At 41.9% G+C, this 19,038-nt stretch overlaps 1 protein-coding gene across 1 annotated transcript in view; it reads left to right on the top strand.

The window, feature by feature from the left end:
• SORCS1 (sortilin related VPS10 domain containing receptor 1) overlaps nucleotides 1–19,038 on the top strand; it is a 457,816-nt gene that overhangs the window by 315,251 nt on the left and 123,527 nt on the right. Inside the window, exon 5 of the mRNA XM_063131568.1 lies at nucleotides 10,034–10,107. Coding sequence (XP_062987638.1) covers nucleotides 10,034–10,107 — 74 coding nt within the window. The remainder of the gene's footprint in view (nucleotides 1–10,033; nucleotides 10,108–19,038) is intronic.

Raw genomic sequence — 19,038 nt, 5'->3', positions numbered from 1 at the left:
TTGTTAGCCTACAAGCCCCACCATCCCTGAGCATTGGCCATGCTGGATGGGGATGATAGTGGCTGAAGTCCAAAAATATCTGGAGAGTCAAGCTTGGGAAAAGCTGTGCTTACATGTTAGCTGCCCTGTGGAGGACACTTTCAATAGGTGACATGGCTCAAGAGATACAGTATAAAGCATCTCTCATGCACTGGCTCTTAACTTTTAAAAAAGGATTACACAAGTTGATTATTTATAATGGGGATAAATAGCAAGAGGTGGATATCAATCTGCCCGGTAACTGAGGTCATCTGAGGGCATGCTCGTGGTGATTCCACATAGACCTATCATCCAATTGGTGTCTACCAGGGAAAGAGCCTTCAGTGTGATGTCCCCCATCCTATGGAATTCCCTGCTTCTGCAGGTCAGGCAGGCACCAACTTTGTATTCCTTCTGGCATCTACTGAAAACATCATTGTTCCAGGAAGCCTCCCTTTAATGACTAGCCAAGGTTTTATTTGCACTATGTCTCTTTTAAAAATGCGTTTTTATTCTGTTTTCTTATTTAATTTGTTCACTACTCCAAAATTCTGAATGGGGAGTGGTATATAAATATTTTGTTTCTCTCTATTTCTCTTTTTTCTAGTCCTAATTTTGGTTGATCCCAAACACTCAGATTTTTTTTTAAGTTCTCAGGAATTTTTTTTAAAAAATTATTTTATTATTATTACATTTTTATAATGCCCAATAGCCGAAGTTCTCTGGGCAGTTCACAAATTTGTACTCATTTCTGTGTGCATTACTCCCAATACAAGTACACAATTGCCTAATATACACATTTCACAAACAATTTTCCAAATATAGTGCATTTTCAGTGTTATGAATATATGCATTTTTGTGGGCACTTTCCCTGATATGTATATTTATGTACACAATTTGGGGTGGGTGGGTGGGGAATTGGAGAACTCCATTGCAAAATTCAGAGAAAAATAACTGGATTTCAGTTTGCAGAATGGTTCAAATTTGTAAAATTACATAGTTTTGCATTAAAATATGAAACAAGCAAATGTTTCCCCGTCCCTAACATTGTATCATTTTTGCCAATATGCTAGGGTTGTCTGACTGACTACAGTAAAAGGAGCTGGACCTTTTGCTGATCCAGAAGTTTTGGTCTTCTTGGGATGCCTGATGCATATCAGATATTTAGGTGAAATTAGACGGCTAGCTGTCGTTGTTGTTGTTGTTATTGACTATGAGAAACATATCATTTAAGACAAGGATGCATTGAACAAGAAGATGTCAGTGAAAGGGAGGCATTAACTGAAGATACTTTGACCTGAACATGTTTAATGATGATTGTAAAAGAAACCTAAAGGGACACCACAGGAAAACTAATTGCTGGAATCTTAATCTCAGTACATTTTAAATTACTGTTTCCCCTCTAGATGGATATCTAAAGGCTTCATCACTATCAGTAATAAATAAATAAGCACCCGGGTTGCTAGTGAAACATATTGATAACATCTGTGCAGTGTGACTGATTTCTTGGTACATTTTAAGTACTTGGATTTTCCCAGACTTCTTCTTTTTTCTTTTTCTTTTTTTACATTAATGAATCTTTAAATCATTGAAGTATTGGGGTTTAAAGGAATGGGCAATTAGAGCAGAAAGGGGGATGGAATACTAGTATATGACATATATTACCTTGGGTCCTTAGCTAATTGGAACGAAGAAAGTTTCCAATCCTCTTCTCCTCCCAGCATCTACACATGCTCCCCGAAAAGCCTGTCACAAAGGCCAGGGACATTTCTTGAACAATGCTAGGGATACGGCATTGGGTGCTGGTGGGGGAGGAAAGTATTACCCAAAATCAGGTGGAGAACCTCTATCCCTCTCAAGAGGCTTTAAAAGGAGCTCAGGTAGATATAGCAGGGGAGGTGAGATGATGGGGAAATTTTCCTTCTATACATTTTTGTGTACTTTTCTTAGGAATCTAAGTCATAGCACAGCCTTCCCTGATGTTTTGGAATCCCTGTGCTGGGTGGGGCTGATGGGAGTTGTAGTCCAAAACTTCTGGAGCCTAATATACTATGGAAAGCTGCCATAGTGTTTAGAAAAGTAACTGTGAAGCCTGTCTGGCCAAATTCCACTTTTCTGGTTCATTTCCTGTCCAAGAAGTTCCTTTGTCGGAAGGCAGTGATCCTAATGGTCTATGTTATTTCACCTGATAGGGACAGAGACTGCCACTAAATTATGTTGTGGGCCTTCTTGTTGCCAGAGACCAAGGATGAGTAGATACTACTGGAATACACAAGTCAAATTTAAAATGCCTCCAGCAGCCTAGAATGCTGTTATGTTACAAAATCTCCTAATTAGGAGAACCCTATCCATGACTCAGTAGAACTTCCTCTGTCTCCGCCTTTGGCCTGCCGCTCTTCAGACCTTGCCTTCTCTCCTCACCATTTTACTTTGTGGACAACCCAGCAATATGTTGCCCTGCATGAATTCCATAGAAATGAACAAGACTTGTGCAAAATCTGACGGAGATCCCATTCACTGCAAAAGATCTACGACCAGAAAATGCAATACCTTCACTGCAGAGACCACCCCACATCTGCATCCTGTACAGCTCATGAATAGTACATCTTAAATAATAGCACTATATGGAGCACATGGAGAGCAGAATGTGCTGCATGCCAAGTGAGATGACAATTTAGAGGCACTGAGAATCTAGGCCATATGTATGTCTGGGCAAAAAGGTGCTTGAAATACAAATTTCCCTATAATATAGGAAAGGAAAGAAAAGGAAGAGAAAGATTATTCGCTGGAGAACAAGGATAGACAAGCCTGAGTTTTCATTCATTTTCTGCTCTGGAAAAAATGAAAATTGGACAGACTAAAAGGAAACTGAAGATGATATCATAACTGGTATCTCTTCCAAAACTTTCTCACGAACTTGTAAAATGTTTTTAATATCTGGAAAACACATTTCTACAATTTGACCTAACAATAGGTAACTACCAACCTTGAGATTCCAGGAAAAAGGGCAGGGAGGGGGCAGGGAGAACTTGCCTGAAGAGATCTGTTATATCGAGGAGAAGCTTCTAAGAAAAGCCAGCAGTTTCTCCCAGTCAAGAAGCAATAGAGCTGAATGGGATGAAAAACAACAACACCCCACTTTCCTGTTTAGTAGAACAAAAGCCTGATTGCCATCACTGTCTTTTACTTCCAGTCCACCTATTCTCCCCTAATCCATAATGGTCCTTCCTGCATCACAAACATTTGACAAAAGCTCCCAGTTGAGAACATTAAATTTCATTTATCTAGTCTGTTAGTTCAAGCCATGTTTGTGATGCTTGAATTCTTACTAGATTTAACTTGACATACCACATTCTGTTTCATGATGAATCCATGTATGTCTGCTATTGGCTTTAAAAACAAAAACAAAAAAGCATCAAAATTAGCTTGAATGTTTTCTATATTTGTGGTCAGCCTCACATTATTGGTAACTTCCCAACATGTCCCACAAAGAAAATAATTGGGGAAATCCCACAGCCTATTTAAGATGTGGGAAAATGTCTATTTATGAGCATTACCTTTTTAATGTTGCTCCTATGAATACCACTATTTAAAAAGAAATGTAAATAATATCTTTTAAATACATGCCACAGTAAGTACTGCAAAAACTTGGGAGAAAAGCGTTGTGAAGTCTCTCTCTGTGTGTGTGTATGAATGGATGGATGGATGGATGGATGGATAAATGTTAAAGCAATCTGGCCTTCTTCAGCAGACATTTGACTCACAGGGACAGAGTAATGGTGGCACTGCATTTATGTTCTCTCCCTGGGAAATCTGATGCACTTCCACTCCTCCCATGTTTGTGTGTGTGTGTGTGTTTAATGAACATTGAAAATGTTTTTATCCAGGCAAACATTTTAATAATTGTTTTCTGTCCATTATTAACAAACTGCCACTCTTCTTGTCCACAATTTTAACAGACTGTCACTCTTCCTGTCCATAGTTGTGGGAAAGCTGAGAGCTTGGCTCCGCTCCCCCTTGTGGGGATCAAGGGTAAGACATGGCCATGGCTGCACAGAACAGAATGGGTGGATCAATGGGAACTGGGATGTGGGCAGCCTCAAAAGGCAAGTCCGGCCTCCCCGTCATCCTTTTCAGACCGTTCCTCTGGAGTGACAGCCCAGGAGAATGCATAGCATGTCATTAGACAGTCAGCTCTTTGGGGGCTGAGTAGGAATTTTTTGGGGGTGCATCCCATAATGATAAGCTGGGAGCACCTTTTTCAATTACTTCATGCTGCAACATTTCTTGGGGATCATTATAGTAATTTGGCTGATTTGGTGAATGAATGAATTTGGCACAGCTAGCACGCCCAGTATGGTTAAGGGACGGAGTTAAGAAGAGATTACTTAAGTGAGCACCATGAGGCATCTTTCTGCCCTTTCCACCCACCAGTGAAGGAGGAGCTTCGGGGAGCTTCTTTCTACCCTCCCTGCCAGAAAGAACTTCCTGGCTCCATCTTCCAGTTGCTGCAGAACTGAAGGCAGTGCATTCTTGCACCACCATCCATCAGTTAGAAGACTAATGTCTGCTCAGTTGTGTGCAAGTGTGCATGTGTGTGAGTTTGGAGCGTTTCCTATTATTACAATGTGTTGCTTTTAAGCCACCTTGAGACTCATTTGATGGAAAGGCAGGGAGTAAATGTTTAAAATAAAGACAGTGTATAATTATGATGAAGAGATGCTTAGCTAACCAAGCTCTCACATTTGACTACTGTGAGGGGCTATGGGAGTAGAACTACCCTTCAGCCCTTGCAGTCTTATCACATCTAAGGTCTTTTCTACATGAGCCATTTAATCCACCACTTTACTGAGGCTTCTGCTTCTGAATTCTTTGTGGGATTAAGATCATTTTATTTGCAGGTGTGTCCCCCCGACAGGGGTTTACTTTCTTTGCCTTTCTATATGTTCCATTACACAACTGCTAGGTGGCTCTGTGGTATAGCGGAATTGCATGAATACACCAGATTTTCATGCTGTCATTCACTGAAATGCCAGACTTTCCTCATTAGAAAAAAACCCTGTTCAGAATGGGAGAGGCCTTGGAGGAGGAGGAGGAGGAGGAGGAGGAGGAGGAGGAGGAGGAGGTCATGTAAAATACCCATAGACTACTTTGAGTGAAGAATTGTGAGCACACAATACATGCCTTGTGTGGAAACGCTCTCTGGCTATCCAGCCATGGTGGCACAAGGTGATCAGGTGACTTCTCAGCACACCTTTAAGATGAGGAGGTGGGGACAAGTACAGATCAGTCAACAGAGTAGTCTGGTGCTGAGAGCCAAAGTAGAGATGTAGAAAGTGAAGATGTATGCTTCCAGTTCCCTTATACCAACGCATGTAGCAGAGCAGACTCTAGACTTGGTTTTTGCAACTGGACAGGGAGATGGTGATCTGAAAGTGGGGGACTTCACATCAGTCCCCATGTCATGGTCAGATCACTGCTTGCTGAGGTTTAGACTTACAGCGGCTTTTCCCCTCTGCAATGGTGAGGGACCCATTAAGATGGGCCGCCCCCGGAAACTAATGGATCCGATTGGTTTCTAAAGGACTCTGGGGAGTTTTCCGGCTGATAGGGCTGGATCTCCTGTTGAAACCCTGGTTGACCTGTGGAATGCAGAAATGACCTGGGCGGTTGACATGATTGCTCCAGAGTGCCCTCTCCTGAGTAGAGCTCGTACGGCTCCGTGGTATACCCCAGAGCTGAGAGCAATGAAACAAAATAGGAGACGGCGTGAGGACAGATGGAGGCGAGCTCTGAATGGATGTAATCAACTCCTAGTAAGTGCATACAATACAGCAAATTCAAAGACAGCAAGGGCAGCAAAAAAACAATATCTTGCAGCCACTATTATATAATCAATCTGCCGCCCAGCAGAACTTTTCAGAGTTGTTCAGGGGCTATTAGATGCTGGCCCCAAGGACATTGTAGAACTCTCTGAGTACTGCTGTAATGAATTTGCCAGGCACTTCCAGGACAAAATCTTTGACATCTGTCAGGACTTAGGCTCCAGTGTTATAGCAGTTGAATCTAGTGAGGTGTCCAGAGCGCAGGCTTGTCCTGTTTTCTTGGATGAGTTTCACTTGGTACAGCTCGAGGACGTGGACAAGGTGCTTGGACAGGTCCACGCAACCACCTCTGTACTGGATCCTTGCCCTTCTTGGCTAATAAAAGCCAGCAGGGATGGAACAGCCGGCTGGGCCAAGGAAGTGATTAATGCCTCTTTGCGAGAGGGAATGGTCCCAGACCGTCTGAAAGAGGCAGTAGTGAGACCACTCCTGAAGAAAACTTCCTTGGACCCGGAAAATCTTAGTAATTACAAGCCGGTAGCAAATGTTCTATTCCTGGCCAAGGTCCTTGAGCGGGTGGTTGCAGGCCAGTTCCAGACACTCTTGGATGAGACTGATTATCTGGATCCATTTCAGTCAGGCTTCAGGCCTGGTTTTGGCACGGAAACAACTTTGGTCACCCTGTATGATGACCTATGTCGGGAGAAAGACAGAAGAAGGAGTGTGACTCTGTTGATTCTCCTTGACCTCTCAGCGGCTTTCGATACCATTGACCATAGTATCCTTCTGGGACGACTCGCTGAGCTGGGAGTGGGAGGTACTGCTTTGCAGTGGTTCTGCTCCTATTTGGCGGGTCGGATACAGAAGATGGTGCTTGGGGAATATTACTCAGCCCCGTGGACTCTCAAATATGAGGTCCCGCAGGGGGCGGTTTTGTCCCCCATGTTGTTTAACATTTACATGAAGCTGCTGGGTGCGGTCATCCGGAGCTTTGGAGTGTGCTGTCATCAGTATGCTGACAACACGCAGCTCTATTTCTCCTTTTCATCTTCTGCAGGAGAGGCTGTGGATGTGTTGAACCAGTGCCTGGCTGCGACAATGGACTGGATGAGGGCTAATAAACTGAAACTCAATCCAGACAAGACTGAGATGCTGTTAGTAGGTGATTCCGCTGACAGGATGGGGGGTGTTCTACCGGTTCTGGATGGGAATGCACTCACCCTGAAGGAGCAGGTTCATAGCTTGGGGGTTCTTTTAGATCCATCATTGTCACTTGAGGCTTAGGTGACCTCAGTGGCATGGAGTGCCTTCTACAAACTCCGGTTGGTGGCCCAGCTACACCCCTATCTAGACAGGGATAACATGGCTTCAGTTGTCCATGCTCTGGTAATCTCCAAGTTAGATTACTGCAATGCACTCTATGTAGGGCTGCCTTTGAAGACAGTTCAGAAGCTGCAGCTCGTGCAAAATGCAGCAGCCAGATTGATTTCAGGAACCAGAAGGTTCGACCATATTACACCTGCTCTGGTCCGCTTGCACTGGCTGCCTGTATGTTTCCGAGCCCAATTCAAGGTGCTGGTTTTGACCTATAAAGCCTTACACGGCTTGGGATCACAATACCTGACAGAACGCCTCTCCCGACGTGAATATACCCAGTCACTACGTTCAACATCTAAGGTCCTCCTCTGGGTGCCTACTCCGGGAGAGGCTTGGAGTGTGGCAACGAGGGACAGGGCCTTTTCGGTGGTGGCCCCCAGACTATGGAACAATCTCCCTGACGAGGCTCGCCTGGCACCAACGCTGCTATCTTTCTGGTGCCAGGTTAAGACTTTCCTCTTTGCCCAGGCATATGGCGGCACATCTTAATCACCCACATGTTTAGTTTTTTAACAGTTTTTAATGCTTTATGCGTGTATGTTCTGTGTTTTAGAATTTAAAATTTTGTATACTCGTTTTTATCTTAATTCTAGAATTTCTGTAAACCGCCCAGAGAGCCCTGGCTATGGGAGTGGTATATAAGTGTAATAAATAAATAAATAAATATGTGGTACCCCACCCTTTTAAGCATAGCTCTTACCACTAAAGTCAAATGTCTAACTTTACCTAGGTGATGCCCAAGCACAGCAAGTTTGCCAGACTTTGCTTTCACTCTGTCAAGTTTAAGTTCACTCTGAGATTTTAGAGGGTAAATTCTAGTGATCAATAGTCCCTTCTACTCCTCTGCTCCCTGCCTAATTGCACCAGGCTCTCTTCCTGTCTCCCAACCCATAAATGAAAAATCAAGATGACTGAAATGCCATGCCAGTAGCTCTCTGTCAACTTGATCTAACCAGAAAGACAAAATATCCTCTATTATTTATGGGTCAGCGTTCTGTGGATTTATTTATTTATTTATTTATTGGCAATAATGTAGTTTCTTCCAGGCCCTCTGATGAAGACGTTGAGAAATTTGAAGTATTTCTTTTTCAGCATACGGATTTCTGTCACTTTTACCTAACACAGTCTAAGATCGGTATCTTTGGGTTTAGAGTCTTGGCACTGATGCAACTGACAAGGCTGCAATCATCCCATTGTGACAACGCTGTCAATTACACTGCAGATTGTACACTTTTGTTCCCATTGCTCACAACCCTTCCTGCATTCATCTCAAGCTTAGTAGTTTTTGAGATTTCTTCCACTTTAGGTTATATAGCAGATGTGAAAAGTTAACATGTTGTTAACAGAGTCACTCCCTGCTGAAGCCCAGAATCCACTCTTGAAACAGAAGGCTGTTTCACTGCAACTAGAGCAAGGCCATTTCCTGGATAAATAGTGTCTAATGAAGTTCACAGGTCCCGGACTCACTTCAGTGAGGTTAACCCCACCTTTGTTTGCCTTGCCCTCTTTGGCTGCTTTTTCTCCCAGGGATGACAGCAAAGTATTCAAAACTGTCAGTACCAGCTGTCACAGCTCAGAAATCAGTGGGAAGTGACATCAGACACAGCAGCAGCAAAAGAGTCTGATGATCAGAAGGAAAGCAAGATGGATAAAGTTGTTGAATAAATGGGGTACATGTGATTTGGAAGTGTAAATGGGGAAAAATTGGGGAGTGAAGTTCTTGAGTGGGGTAGGGGCTATAGCAGCCTTGTCCAACCTGGTGTCTTCCAGATTTTTAGGTGACAGCTCCCAGGATTCCTGGCTGTTCGCTATGTTGGCTAGGCTGATGGAACTTGAAGTCCAAAACATCTGGAGGGTGCCAGGTGGTGAATGCTGGCTGAAAGATAGGGAAGTGAAATGGAATGAGCATGAGAAGGGAAAAGCTGGAAATCACCTGTAATAATGCTCACATTTGACTCAACAGTTACACCAGTCTGAATTTTTCAGCTGGTCCAAAGCAATAGTATTGAACTGCTACAGGATCATGCAATGTGCTGCTTTCAGGACTGTAGCCCATTGGAAGAGCACATGTGTTGCATACAGAAGGTCCCAGGCTTGATCCCTGGTATGTCCAGGTAGGGAGAACCACTGATAGTCAGTGGGCTCATCTACACCAAAGGATGTAGTGGGGGAGGATGGCGGACTTACCTGCTTCCTTGATCTTCCCCTGCATCTGTACAGCTCTGTGCCCATTTAAGGACCCAGGAGCCCACGCCACACCAGCTGTGGTCCTCGGGGTTGTCCTGGGACTGTGGAAAAACTGGGACATCCCCAGTTGCAGTTATCCTGGGGAAAGTCTTTGGCCATCCCCAGTTGACCCCAGGATCTCTTGTGCATCATTTGGACACACAGGGATAACCTAGAGATGACCCTGGGATATAGGCATTGTTTAGACATGCCCAGAATTTTCAATACTGGATTGAATGGACTCAGTGTAAGGTAGCTTCTATGTTCCCGTGTCTTGCAGCTTGGGCACAATTGCTGGAATGCAACCATTTTGATGTTAGAGAGTCACAATTCAAAGGTTCAGATCTGGGGCTGCAATAAAAACATTTCTGTAGAACATATGGATTGTCTAGAATGCTTCTGGCTTTATGGATCCTTGGTGAGTTAAAAATGTAAAAAGAGCAGCTCACAAAATAAAACTGGCAGGGTATCATTGTCTCTATACTTATGTTTACTCTCATAATATAAAGGTTCAAGAGAATAAAATAGAAAAAAAAATCTGGGGGAAGATTAAGAGATTGTATTTTTCTTGTTTTCCCCCCCTTTAGTTGTACAGTTCGGTTGAGTTTGGAAGAAGATGGCTACTTCTTCAGGAAACAGTAGCACCAAACAGATTCTACTGGTAAGAGGCAAGCTATTTCATATGTTGCACTTCACATACCTCTTCTTCTTTTTGAGAAGGAACAGATCTTTTTCAGAATGAATAGCATATTCTTAGCAGGCTAATTTATGGATTATAGGCTCTTGTATATGGTCTTGAAATATTCTTAAAAATGAATACCACCTTTAGTCTCCATTATTAATGTTTTGCTTTGAATAGTTTCTATATGCTAACTTGTGTGGTGTATTTGTTTTTTTAAAAACTGATTCCATAGCAAATGACTGCATGCACCGTCTGATTATACAACAGCTCAATTTAACTCAATAATACATAAATCCAAGTAAGTTATTATTTATTCTGAAGCTTTCTCTTTTATTGGTCCTTCAATGAATTCAGAATGGGGTACTGTGTTCCCTCCCATCTCATCCTCACAGCAACTGTGTGAGTAGGTAGGCTGAGAGATGGTGATTAGCCCAACGTAGCCAGTGAACTACACAGTTAAGCAGGAATTTGAACCTTCCCACTTTTAACACAACATATTATTCATTTTACCATACATGGTTGATAAATATGGTTAGGATTTGGCTGTTAGTATACTGTATACAGAGCTTCCAAATCATTCATCCTCAGAGTCACAACAACCTTCCATTCCATCTTATAATTATTTTAATGCAGGTGCTTAGAATAATCATGGCTGGCTGTTGCCAACACAAAAGAGAAGAAATATTCCACCTTCTCTCCCACACAATAGAAAATACCTCTTCTAAAATAGGAGCACTATGACATTACCTAAAACAATGGCCTTTCTCCCCAGAGTGATGTTTTCTTCATGTGTGTTTTTCACTGATCCAGTAGAGGCTAGTGGCTCTGACTCTGGTGGGCTGTGCATCCATTCTGGGTTTCAATCGGAATCAGTCAGAACTCTTAAAGAGCTATCCAAGGTGCTGAACGCTAACATCAAACTAGCTCCAGCACCTTGGATAGCTCCTCTCGAGTTCTGGCTGGTTCTGAAACCCAGAATGGTTTCACAGCCCCACTGAAATTGGAGTCACCTGCCTCCACAGCATCCATTTTATCGATTATTTATATATCTGAATTAACTAATTCAAGTCCTTGGAGTCAATTAACTAAGATTTTAAAAAATAATTTAAAGCCTTACTATAAATCAAATTGTGGCCACCAGAAGTCTCACATGATGGCGAGTAATTAACTTTAAAATCCCTATTTGCTGAGGTACAAGGACAGGACCTTCTGAAGAAGACACTTAAATGGAGAGCAGTTTGCTGCCAAGTTGCTATGCCCAGATTCATATATTTGAGGACTTTCCTGCACTTTCTAACAATACAGGAGAAGTATCTTCGGGAGAGTTTTCTGTCTGTTTTAGAAATACTCTGCATGGCTGGCAAGATCAAAGCTATATTTCCTGAACATCAAGCTGTATAGTTTAACTGCCATTTGACCTAGCCCATTGCCCTCACTTAATTATCCTCTAGGCACATTGAGGCTTATGAATACATGCATGGCTGAAGGCTGCTGTAGAGAAATCTGCAAATACTACTGCTATGGAAGCCATTGTCATAGTCCTGCTGGGTGGTGGTGGTGGAGGTTATCCAGAGAAGTTCCTCTTCTAAATGTTGTTTCCCCACCATTTTCCACTGTTTCCCTACAGCTCCCCAAGGTATCTACAGGATAGAAAAACATTAAAGTTGTCTGCTGATGCCTCCTGCAAACCTTATAACATCCCATTTAGAGACAATTTGGCTGCCTATAGGTGATAGACATGCTGTGCTTTTGTGTCCTTTGTTTCATTAGAAATGAGTCATTAGCATGAAAGCAGGAACCTTTTTTTTAACGGTCTTATCTTTTTACGCCTCCAACTGCAGCTATAAGTCATTTGGAAGGGATAATAATGTTACTCCAGGGGAGGAGATAGCAGGAGGAGAATGAGCAAACATAAAACTGCAGAAGAGAAAGGATTCAGAAACTCACTATATCAGCTCTGGAGTAGGGTGCTCACAATTCTCTTCCACAGTGGAAGGGAAAAGACAGGTTTCTCAAAGAAATACATGGCACCATTGTTAGAGAACTGTACTCTAAGGGCACCCTATAATTATGTTTGAGTTTGGGTGGATGGACAAAATAATCTTCCTCCGTCAAAACCATCTTCCTGGAGAACACTAGCCTGCATACCTTTGGAGAACTGCTGATTATATTATGTTTAACAGTTTGTTTTTTATTGTGTGGTTTTTTTCTCTCCATTTTTGGCATACTTTGTCAAGAGCTTTCTCTTCTCCAAGGCATTTTAACAGCATTTTAACAGCATTTAATAACGTTAAGTTTGTTTTAATGGACCCCAGAATTGTTTTAAATGAATACTGTTGTTGTTTTTATACTGTTTTTATGTTTTTTAAATTTTTTGTATACTTTTAATGTCTACTATTTTTAATTGTTGTAAACCGCCCAGAGAGCTTCGGCTGGGGGGCGGTATATAAATGTAATAAAATAAATAAATAAATAAATACTTGGGTTAGAACAATATTTTCAAAAATAAACAAATGTAAATAAAATGCATATGGACATACTGGCTGAAGTTGGGTGCCTAGGTTTCATTGCGAAAAATGTTGTCGCCAGTTTGTGCTGGATAGCTGTGCTGTGAGGCATATCTGCACACAGACAAAAATTCCTGTGTCAGATCTGTGTGGGATGAACTCCAAATAATAGACCATCACAGATACTGATCTGACCCTCCAAAGTTGGTGCCTCCCCTTTATCTGAATGTCGTCTCTATTAATTACTATGACTCAACTAGAGCTCTCATGTAGGGATGGGCAAAAAATAGTTTGGTTTGCATTTTAGTGCAAAACAACTTAATTCATATTTCTTGAATAAATATGTAAACCGGAATGCAGGGACACACCGAGGTTTGTTTTTCTCCAAATTTTTCAATGCACTTAGTTCTCTGATTTAAAAAGAAATGCTATTTTGCATGTATTATAGAAAACTGCACCTAAAACTAGGCACATATGAAAATGAGCACAAAAAATGCACACAAATTCATGCATTTTTTAAAAAAATAATATCTGACATGGGAATGGGGCACAATGAACTTGTACTTTAAACAAATGCCAATGTTATCAAAAGAAGATAAATAAAATAATAAAATAAAAAAAAAATCTTCTGTCCCTAGTCTCCTCTTCACCATAGTGTGCCATCTGAAACCCAGGTCACTTTTTAAATTTATATTTCAAGCTTGAGACAATTTGTGGTTAACAGATTAACCCAGAGATTTTTATGGGGACATTCAGTCTTTGGGAAAAAGGGAAAGTCACCATAAGGCCATATTATATAAGCAAGAAAAGAAGTCATTTGCTTAGGGATTCAGGGAGGGGAGACAGTTTGTGGTCCAGATGGTGCTATACTATAAAAATGACAAACCCTGAATGTCATCTTTCTTGTCAGGGAGTTGAGTGGAGGAACATTCTGTAAATGGGGACAGACAGGGAGATGGATGGGAAAGCAAATGGACATGAGGTCAGTGCAAGGAAATGATGAATCCATTGAGACATAGAGAAGTTAATGCGAAACTAGTAGTGTGTGTGTGAGAGAGAGAGGGGGGGGGAAGAAGAAAGAGGGAAGGACAGGTTGGTATGGTCCTGCTTCCTGAAGCTACAAATCCTGACATTACTGTATGCTATCCTTACACAATCTAAGAAAATTATCTTATGTTAAATAAGAATGTGTGAATCAGAAAAACCTGACATCTTCAAGTTTCTCCATATTCTACCTTGAAACTCATTCTGACTTGTGTCTGTATCAGATTGCAAGGTGTCTTCTTTCTTTTCCCAGAAAATGCATACATGTTTTTCTGCACATGTTTCCCAATGAAGACATCAATTGTGCACATCTTTGAAAAATAAACCTTTTCCGCTGATTGACTAAAGCATGCATGTGCACATGATTCAAAAGTACATATGTTTTCAGACACATTTCTCAAATGTGTGTAGTTCTGAAAACACTTTTTGTGTTCTGCAAATTGCCTTGCAAGCTCAGAAATGTATAGACTTTGACCACATTTGTTGCTTTTATCTTTGTCTACATTCATTTCTAGGAGTGTAAACTGGATAAATTCTGGTAAAGTAAACTAACTGAAACAGATTTTTCATACATCCCTAAAGTTTAGCATTTGAAACATGTTACAAAAGACTACCATTTTGTTTCATATGTTTGCAAATTCACCTTAAGGGTAGAGCTGCCGATGAAAATGGCATCCCTGAGGGAAGTTCTCCTTCTCTCCTGTACTGTGGAAGATTCTTTATACCATGTCTTAGAGCTCCATCACACCAGCAATTTACCGCACACTCACCATGCCTGGTATGCAGTTTTGCGGCCCGGTACTCACATGACGTCGTCGATGTCCTGCACTCATTTTGCTTCTTCCCCTCTGTGTTTAGTTTCTTTTTTAATGGCATTAGCTGTGCTTGCCCACCCCACCTACATCACTGACTGCCACTGATGAGATTGTAAACTGCCCAGAGAGCTTCGGCTATAGGGCAGAATATAAATGTAATAAATAAATAAATAAATAAATTGTAGAAACAGATGACATGGTACATACGAACACGCCCTTGAAGAAGGTGATTCATACAACAAGCACACTTCAAGCGATTGCATGGGGCTGTTCTTTCTTGTGAATCCGGCTACAGAAGCAAGTGGCAACCCTGTGAAATAGACTTGTAAATACTTTGCCATCAGTTGTGACTAAAAATAGTCTTAGGCAATAAGACAGGGAAGCATATTAAAGTTGGAAGACAACTGATTTTGTTTTCGTTTGAAGAACATTGATTCCCCCACCCCAGCCCTTTTGGATCAGATAAGTGTGGGCGGGTTAAAATAAAATCTATTCTTCTTTGTGAGGCTGCTGGCAACATGCGTAAATCAAAGGCTTAGAACCTAGTTTTAAATACCTGATCACATTTGATGGACAGGACTTTGATGTTCCTATTTAGGTGGAAGGAGCAAAATGAGATGGTGCAGTTGTGCTTACAAACAATTACTATTTTATCAGCAATTCAGACCTTTCCATTCCTATGGGCATTTGCTGAAGGCTGATTTAGAATTTGCTAATCAAAGAAGCATTACGACAACACATCTGGGAAAATCATCTTGTTGAGATGACAGAAAAACTATGGCAGAGGACTGGAACAGCTCAGGAAAAAAAATTAAAAATAGATACATTTCATAGCTTATCCATCGAGCAAACATGTGCTTGCTGGCAGCTCCTCTGAAGCTCCGTGGATCTGGAAGTTAATGAAGCATTTTTATTGTCAAATGGATTTTGGATTTGGAAGAAAGTCTGGGTCAAGGTTAGAGCTTCGGGGTAAGGGCTGATGTTCAACTCCTGATATCTTTGAAAAGGCTAGTTCTCTGAGGGATTTGGGATATATGGGCCACTGCCATACAGAGGAGGGTGGAGGTTGCGTCTAGGTGCCAGAGTGCCTGCACAACAAAATGTTTGAATTCTCTGTAATTAAAAGATGCTGCTGCCAGCACAACCGAAGGGGACTTTATACCTAAATGAACCAAGGCAGCGGTCCAGGCCTCCGGCATCTTCTGTGAGTAAGCCAGAAATGTTTGTGTAACATCTCTGCCTCCTGATGTGACCAAGGAAGCATATGCTCCATTTGGCATTTTGCTCTCCATTGGGATCCCAAAGTTATTGCATTGTATTAGTGAAAAGTTCTTGTTAAAAACTCCTCTTCTCCTTTTGTCTTTAGGATCTGTATCCCACTTACCAATTCAGGTGCCATTTTGAGGCTCTTACAAAATTTTGACAAATTCAGTTCCTTTGTTGTTTGAAAGCCAATATCCATAGATTGTAGGAATCGAAAACCAGGGCCAAATCCCACATTCAACAAATAATTTGCCTATGCCTGGCCTTCTTGAAGCTTCCAAGTTTTGGGAGAGTCAAATAATCCTACTCCTTGTTCTTGATTCGGTTCATGGAAAGAGTCGTAGTGAAAATAATTCCCCCCACAGCATCACTACCCATATTAAAGCATCACTAGCACACATATTGAACACTTGTGAATCTCTGCAGAGAATTTTGCTTACCCAAATCCAGGCCAGGTCTTTATGACTCTGCTTTGCCTCCTGATTCCCCCCAAATCCTGCACCATCGCTGTTGTGAAGTGGAATCAAAGGAGTTGCATGGCAGTTGTGAGGGCAGGCTATCCAGCCTGAGAAAAATTGGAGCACTGTTGTCAGATTGCAGGAATGGGGAGCAAATACCGAAAGACCAGGGAAACCATAAAACCCTTTTGTTTTCATGGCAACTTTTCACAACAAGCTGTAGCAGCTTTGCATAACTTCGTTGCCCTTACTTCTGTTCCACAACTTTTACATCACCATGGTGGTTGTTACGAGGCTTGTCAAGCCTTCCCCTATATTCCCTCGCCTACTCTGTGCTGGAATCCACCTCTGGTCTACCCACTTTCTAAACCTGAACTGAATCTACCACTGACAGACAAGAAACAACTGTGGTGACATAGGAGCAATGGAGAAAGTTGTGGTAAATAGACAGCTAGAAAAAGCACCATTTCGCAGGGAAAAGCCCAATGTGGCTGCAAGTTGGCGCCTGCGTCATATAGCTGATGGGGTGCAACTGCGTGGCCACATGGGGTGTTTAGAGGGTATAGCCAAGCCCCCAGTGTGTAGAGGAGCTTGTGTTCAGAAGAATGAAGCACCAGCACTTTTTTTTATTAGCATCTGTCACTCCACTTCACACTTCCCTGTTCCCTCTGAGCTTAGCTGTAATGGAGTGGGAATGAGTTTTCCCAGCAACCTGTTGTAATGCAAATTATTTTGGGGGTGGCCTGGTGTTGAATGGGCAATTTGGGCCCATTAGCTTTACAAAATACCTGCTTGTGGGGGAGACAAAACCTCTAGAACTGGTTTGTTGATGTGGATCAACACAGCTAACTGAATTTTTGGACACTTCTTGGGGACATACTTATGAGGACTGTCATGATGAGTGCCTACACTTCAAAATTTACCACTATACCACTTCCCAAATCTAAACTTGGTTCAGCCTTCTTTAACATGGGAGCAAAGCAAATGGTAGAACTCATCCATTGGCTAAGATAGAGAGATATGGGTAAGATGGGTAATTTCTGATAAGAGGGTGAATAGAAGAATGTTCTTTAATGGGTTTCTGAACTGGGGTGGTGCTTCCTAATTTATTTCAATTATTATTCAAGATAGGTTCTAAAATACTGTGAGATCATCAGCACAGCAATATATAGTTCATAGAGCTACTGATGAAGATCAGTTTGGCCAACTCTTATATATTGCATTACCAGCATTTAAAGCAAATATTCAGAATGAAGATGCTGGTATTCTATGATTTGAAAGAAATTGTCACATTTTGAACAAGAGGTTTAGCCTGTAGATTTATGATGTTATTTGTTGGTCTACTGAGGCTGAAGGAAGATGAATCTCCAAAGATGGTATTTCCACTAATTGAATTACAAAGCCATTATCATGTGTTGAACAGAGTCACTTTCTGATTCTGCTGTGACAGGGAACAACTTGTTAGAATATTTATGCTTTGACAATCATTTCAGTGAAAGGATTGCAGGGAAACAAGCTCTCTTTCCTATCAATCTGCTGTGGCCAATTAGCCTTCCAAGGCAATGGTGTATGAGAAGGAGTTGTAGATGGCTGCTAAATTCCAGTGCCAAAAAAACAAAGGTGGTGTGGGTTGCAGAACCATCTCAGAGCAATTGTAAATTCAAAGTGTGCTATGCCAGCAATGACTTGGCTGGTTCCCTTTATTTGGAATAGCAGAGACCAGCACTGAGGTCAGCACAGCCCCTACTACTTTGGATGTTGATCTTTCATATCAACAAACCTTACACCCACGAGAAACTCTTGCAAATAGAAGAGTGCATTGATAAGTGACAATGCTGCTTCCCCACAATTGCACACAATGGGCAGCTTGCTGGCAGGAGAGCACTTTGTGCATGCTCTGGAGGGGAAGTGGAGCCAAGTGTGAATGCCATGTCATGCATTGGCTGACATTGGGTGTAGAGAGAGAGGTGATATAACTGGACTCTACACTCCACTTGGCCTCTGTCCAGAATGCCCACCACTGCCTGCCTGTCTGCCTACCCACCTACCCTATAGTCAGTATAGGATTTATGGCTGGTTGCTACTGGGCTAGGTAGGAATTTTTTTACCTGCTCCCTGATTAGAATTAGGATGCAGGGGTTTTCACCTGACCTGTACTGTCATGTTCAGGATTTTGACCAATTAGTTTGGGCCACATGGTATTTTAAATAGGTTGGTCACATTATAGGTTTGTGTGGGGAAAGTTCAACATAAATTTCTCTAGTCATCACATAGCAGCACCTTTATGCTGAAAGATTTCCCAGGTTTATCCTTTGGGTTGTGGGTCCTGTGGATGGGGAAGGAACAACATTCGAGCCTGACCATAACACTCTCAAAGTCTTGGGTCCTCCCTCAATAGGAGGTGGTCTGTGTGTGAGGTTTGTGGCTCACCCATTATTATGATGTAGGAGGAAGACCTTAAGGGAAACCTGCCTCAAACCATTTCCAAACAGTTTGGGGACCTCACGGTAAAGCATTTTCTTTGTAAGTAATTAAACAAAATGTGGCCCTGTTTGCTCCATCACCTGTGTCTTGCCTCTTTCTGGGTGAACTCACAAAGACATTCACTTAGGGATCTCAAAATTAACCCAAAGCAGCCCACAGCAGAAATACAGAACAGCTGATGAATTCTGTAGTATCTTAACAGGAGAAGTCTCTGAAATGGGAATGGATATTCCAGGACCTGAGTGGTGAGGAGAACTGATTAAGCATGTGCATGATCAATCCATTTTAGGTTTGAGGTTTGCAGAGGGGGGTGTTTAATAGTTGACCTCCCAAGGTTGT

This window comes from Elgaria multicarinata, chromosome 8 (assembly GCF_023053635.1).
Source record: "Elgaria multicarinata webbii isolate HBS135686 ecotype San Diego chromosome 8, rElgMul1.1.pri, whole genome shotgun sequence".
Classification (NCBI taxonomy): domain Eukaryota; kingdom Metazoa; phylum Chordata; class Lepidosauria; order Squamata; family Anguidae; genus Elgaria; species Elgaria multicarinata.
Note: the sequence above shows the minus strand (reverse complement) of the source record. Positions and strands in the feature narration are given on the sequence as shown.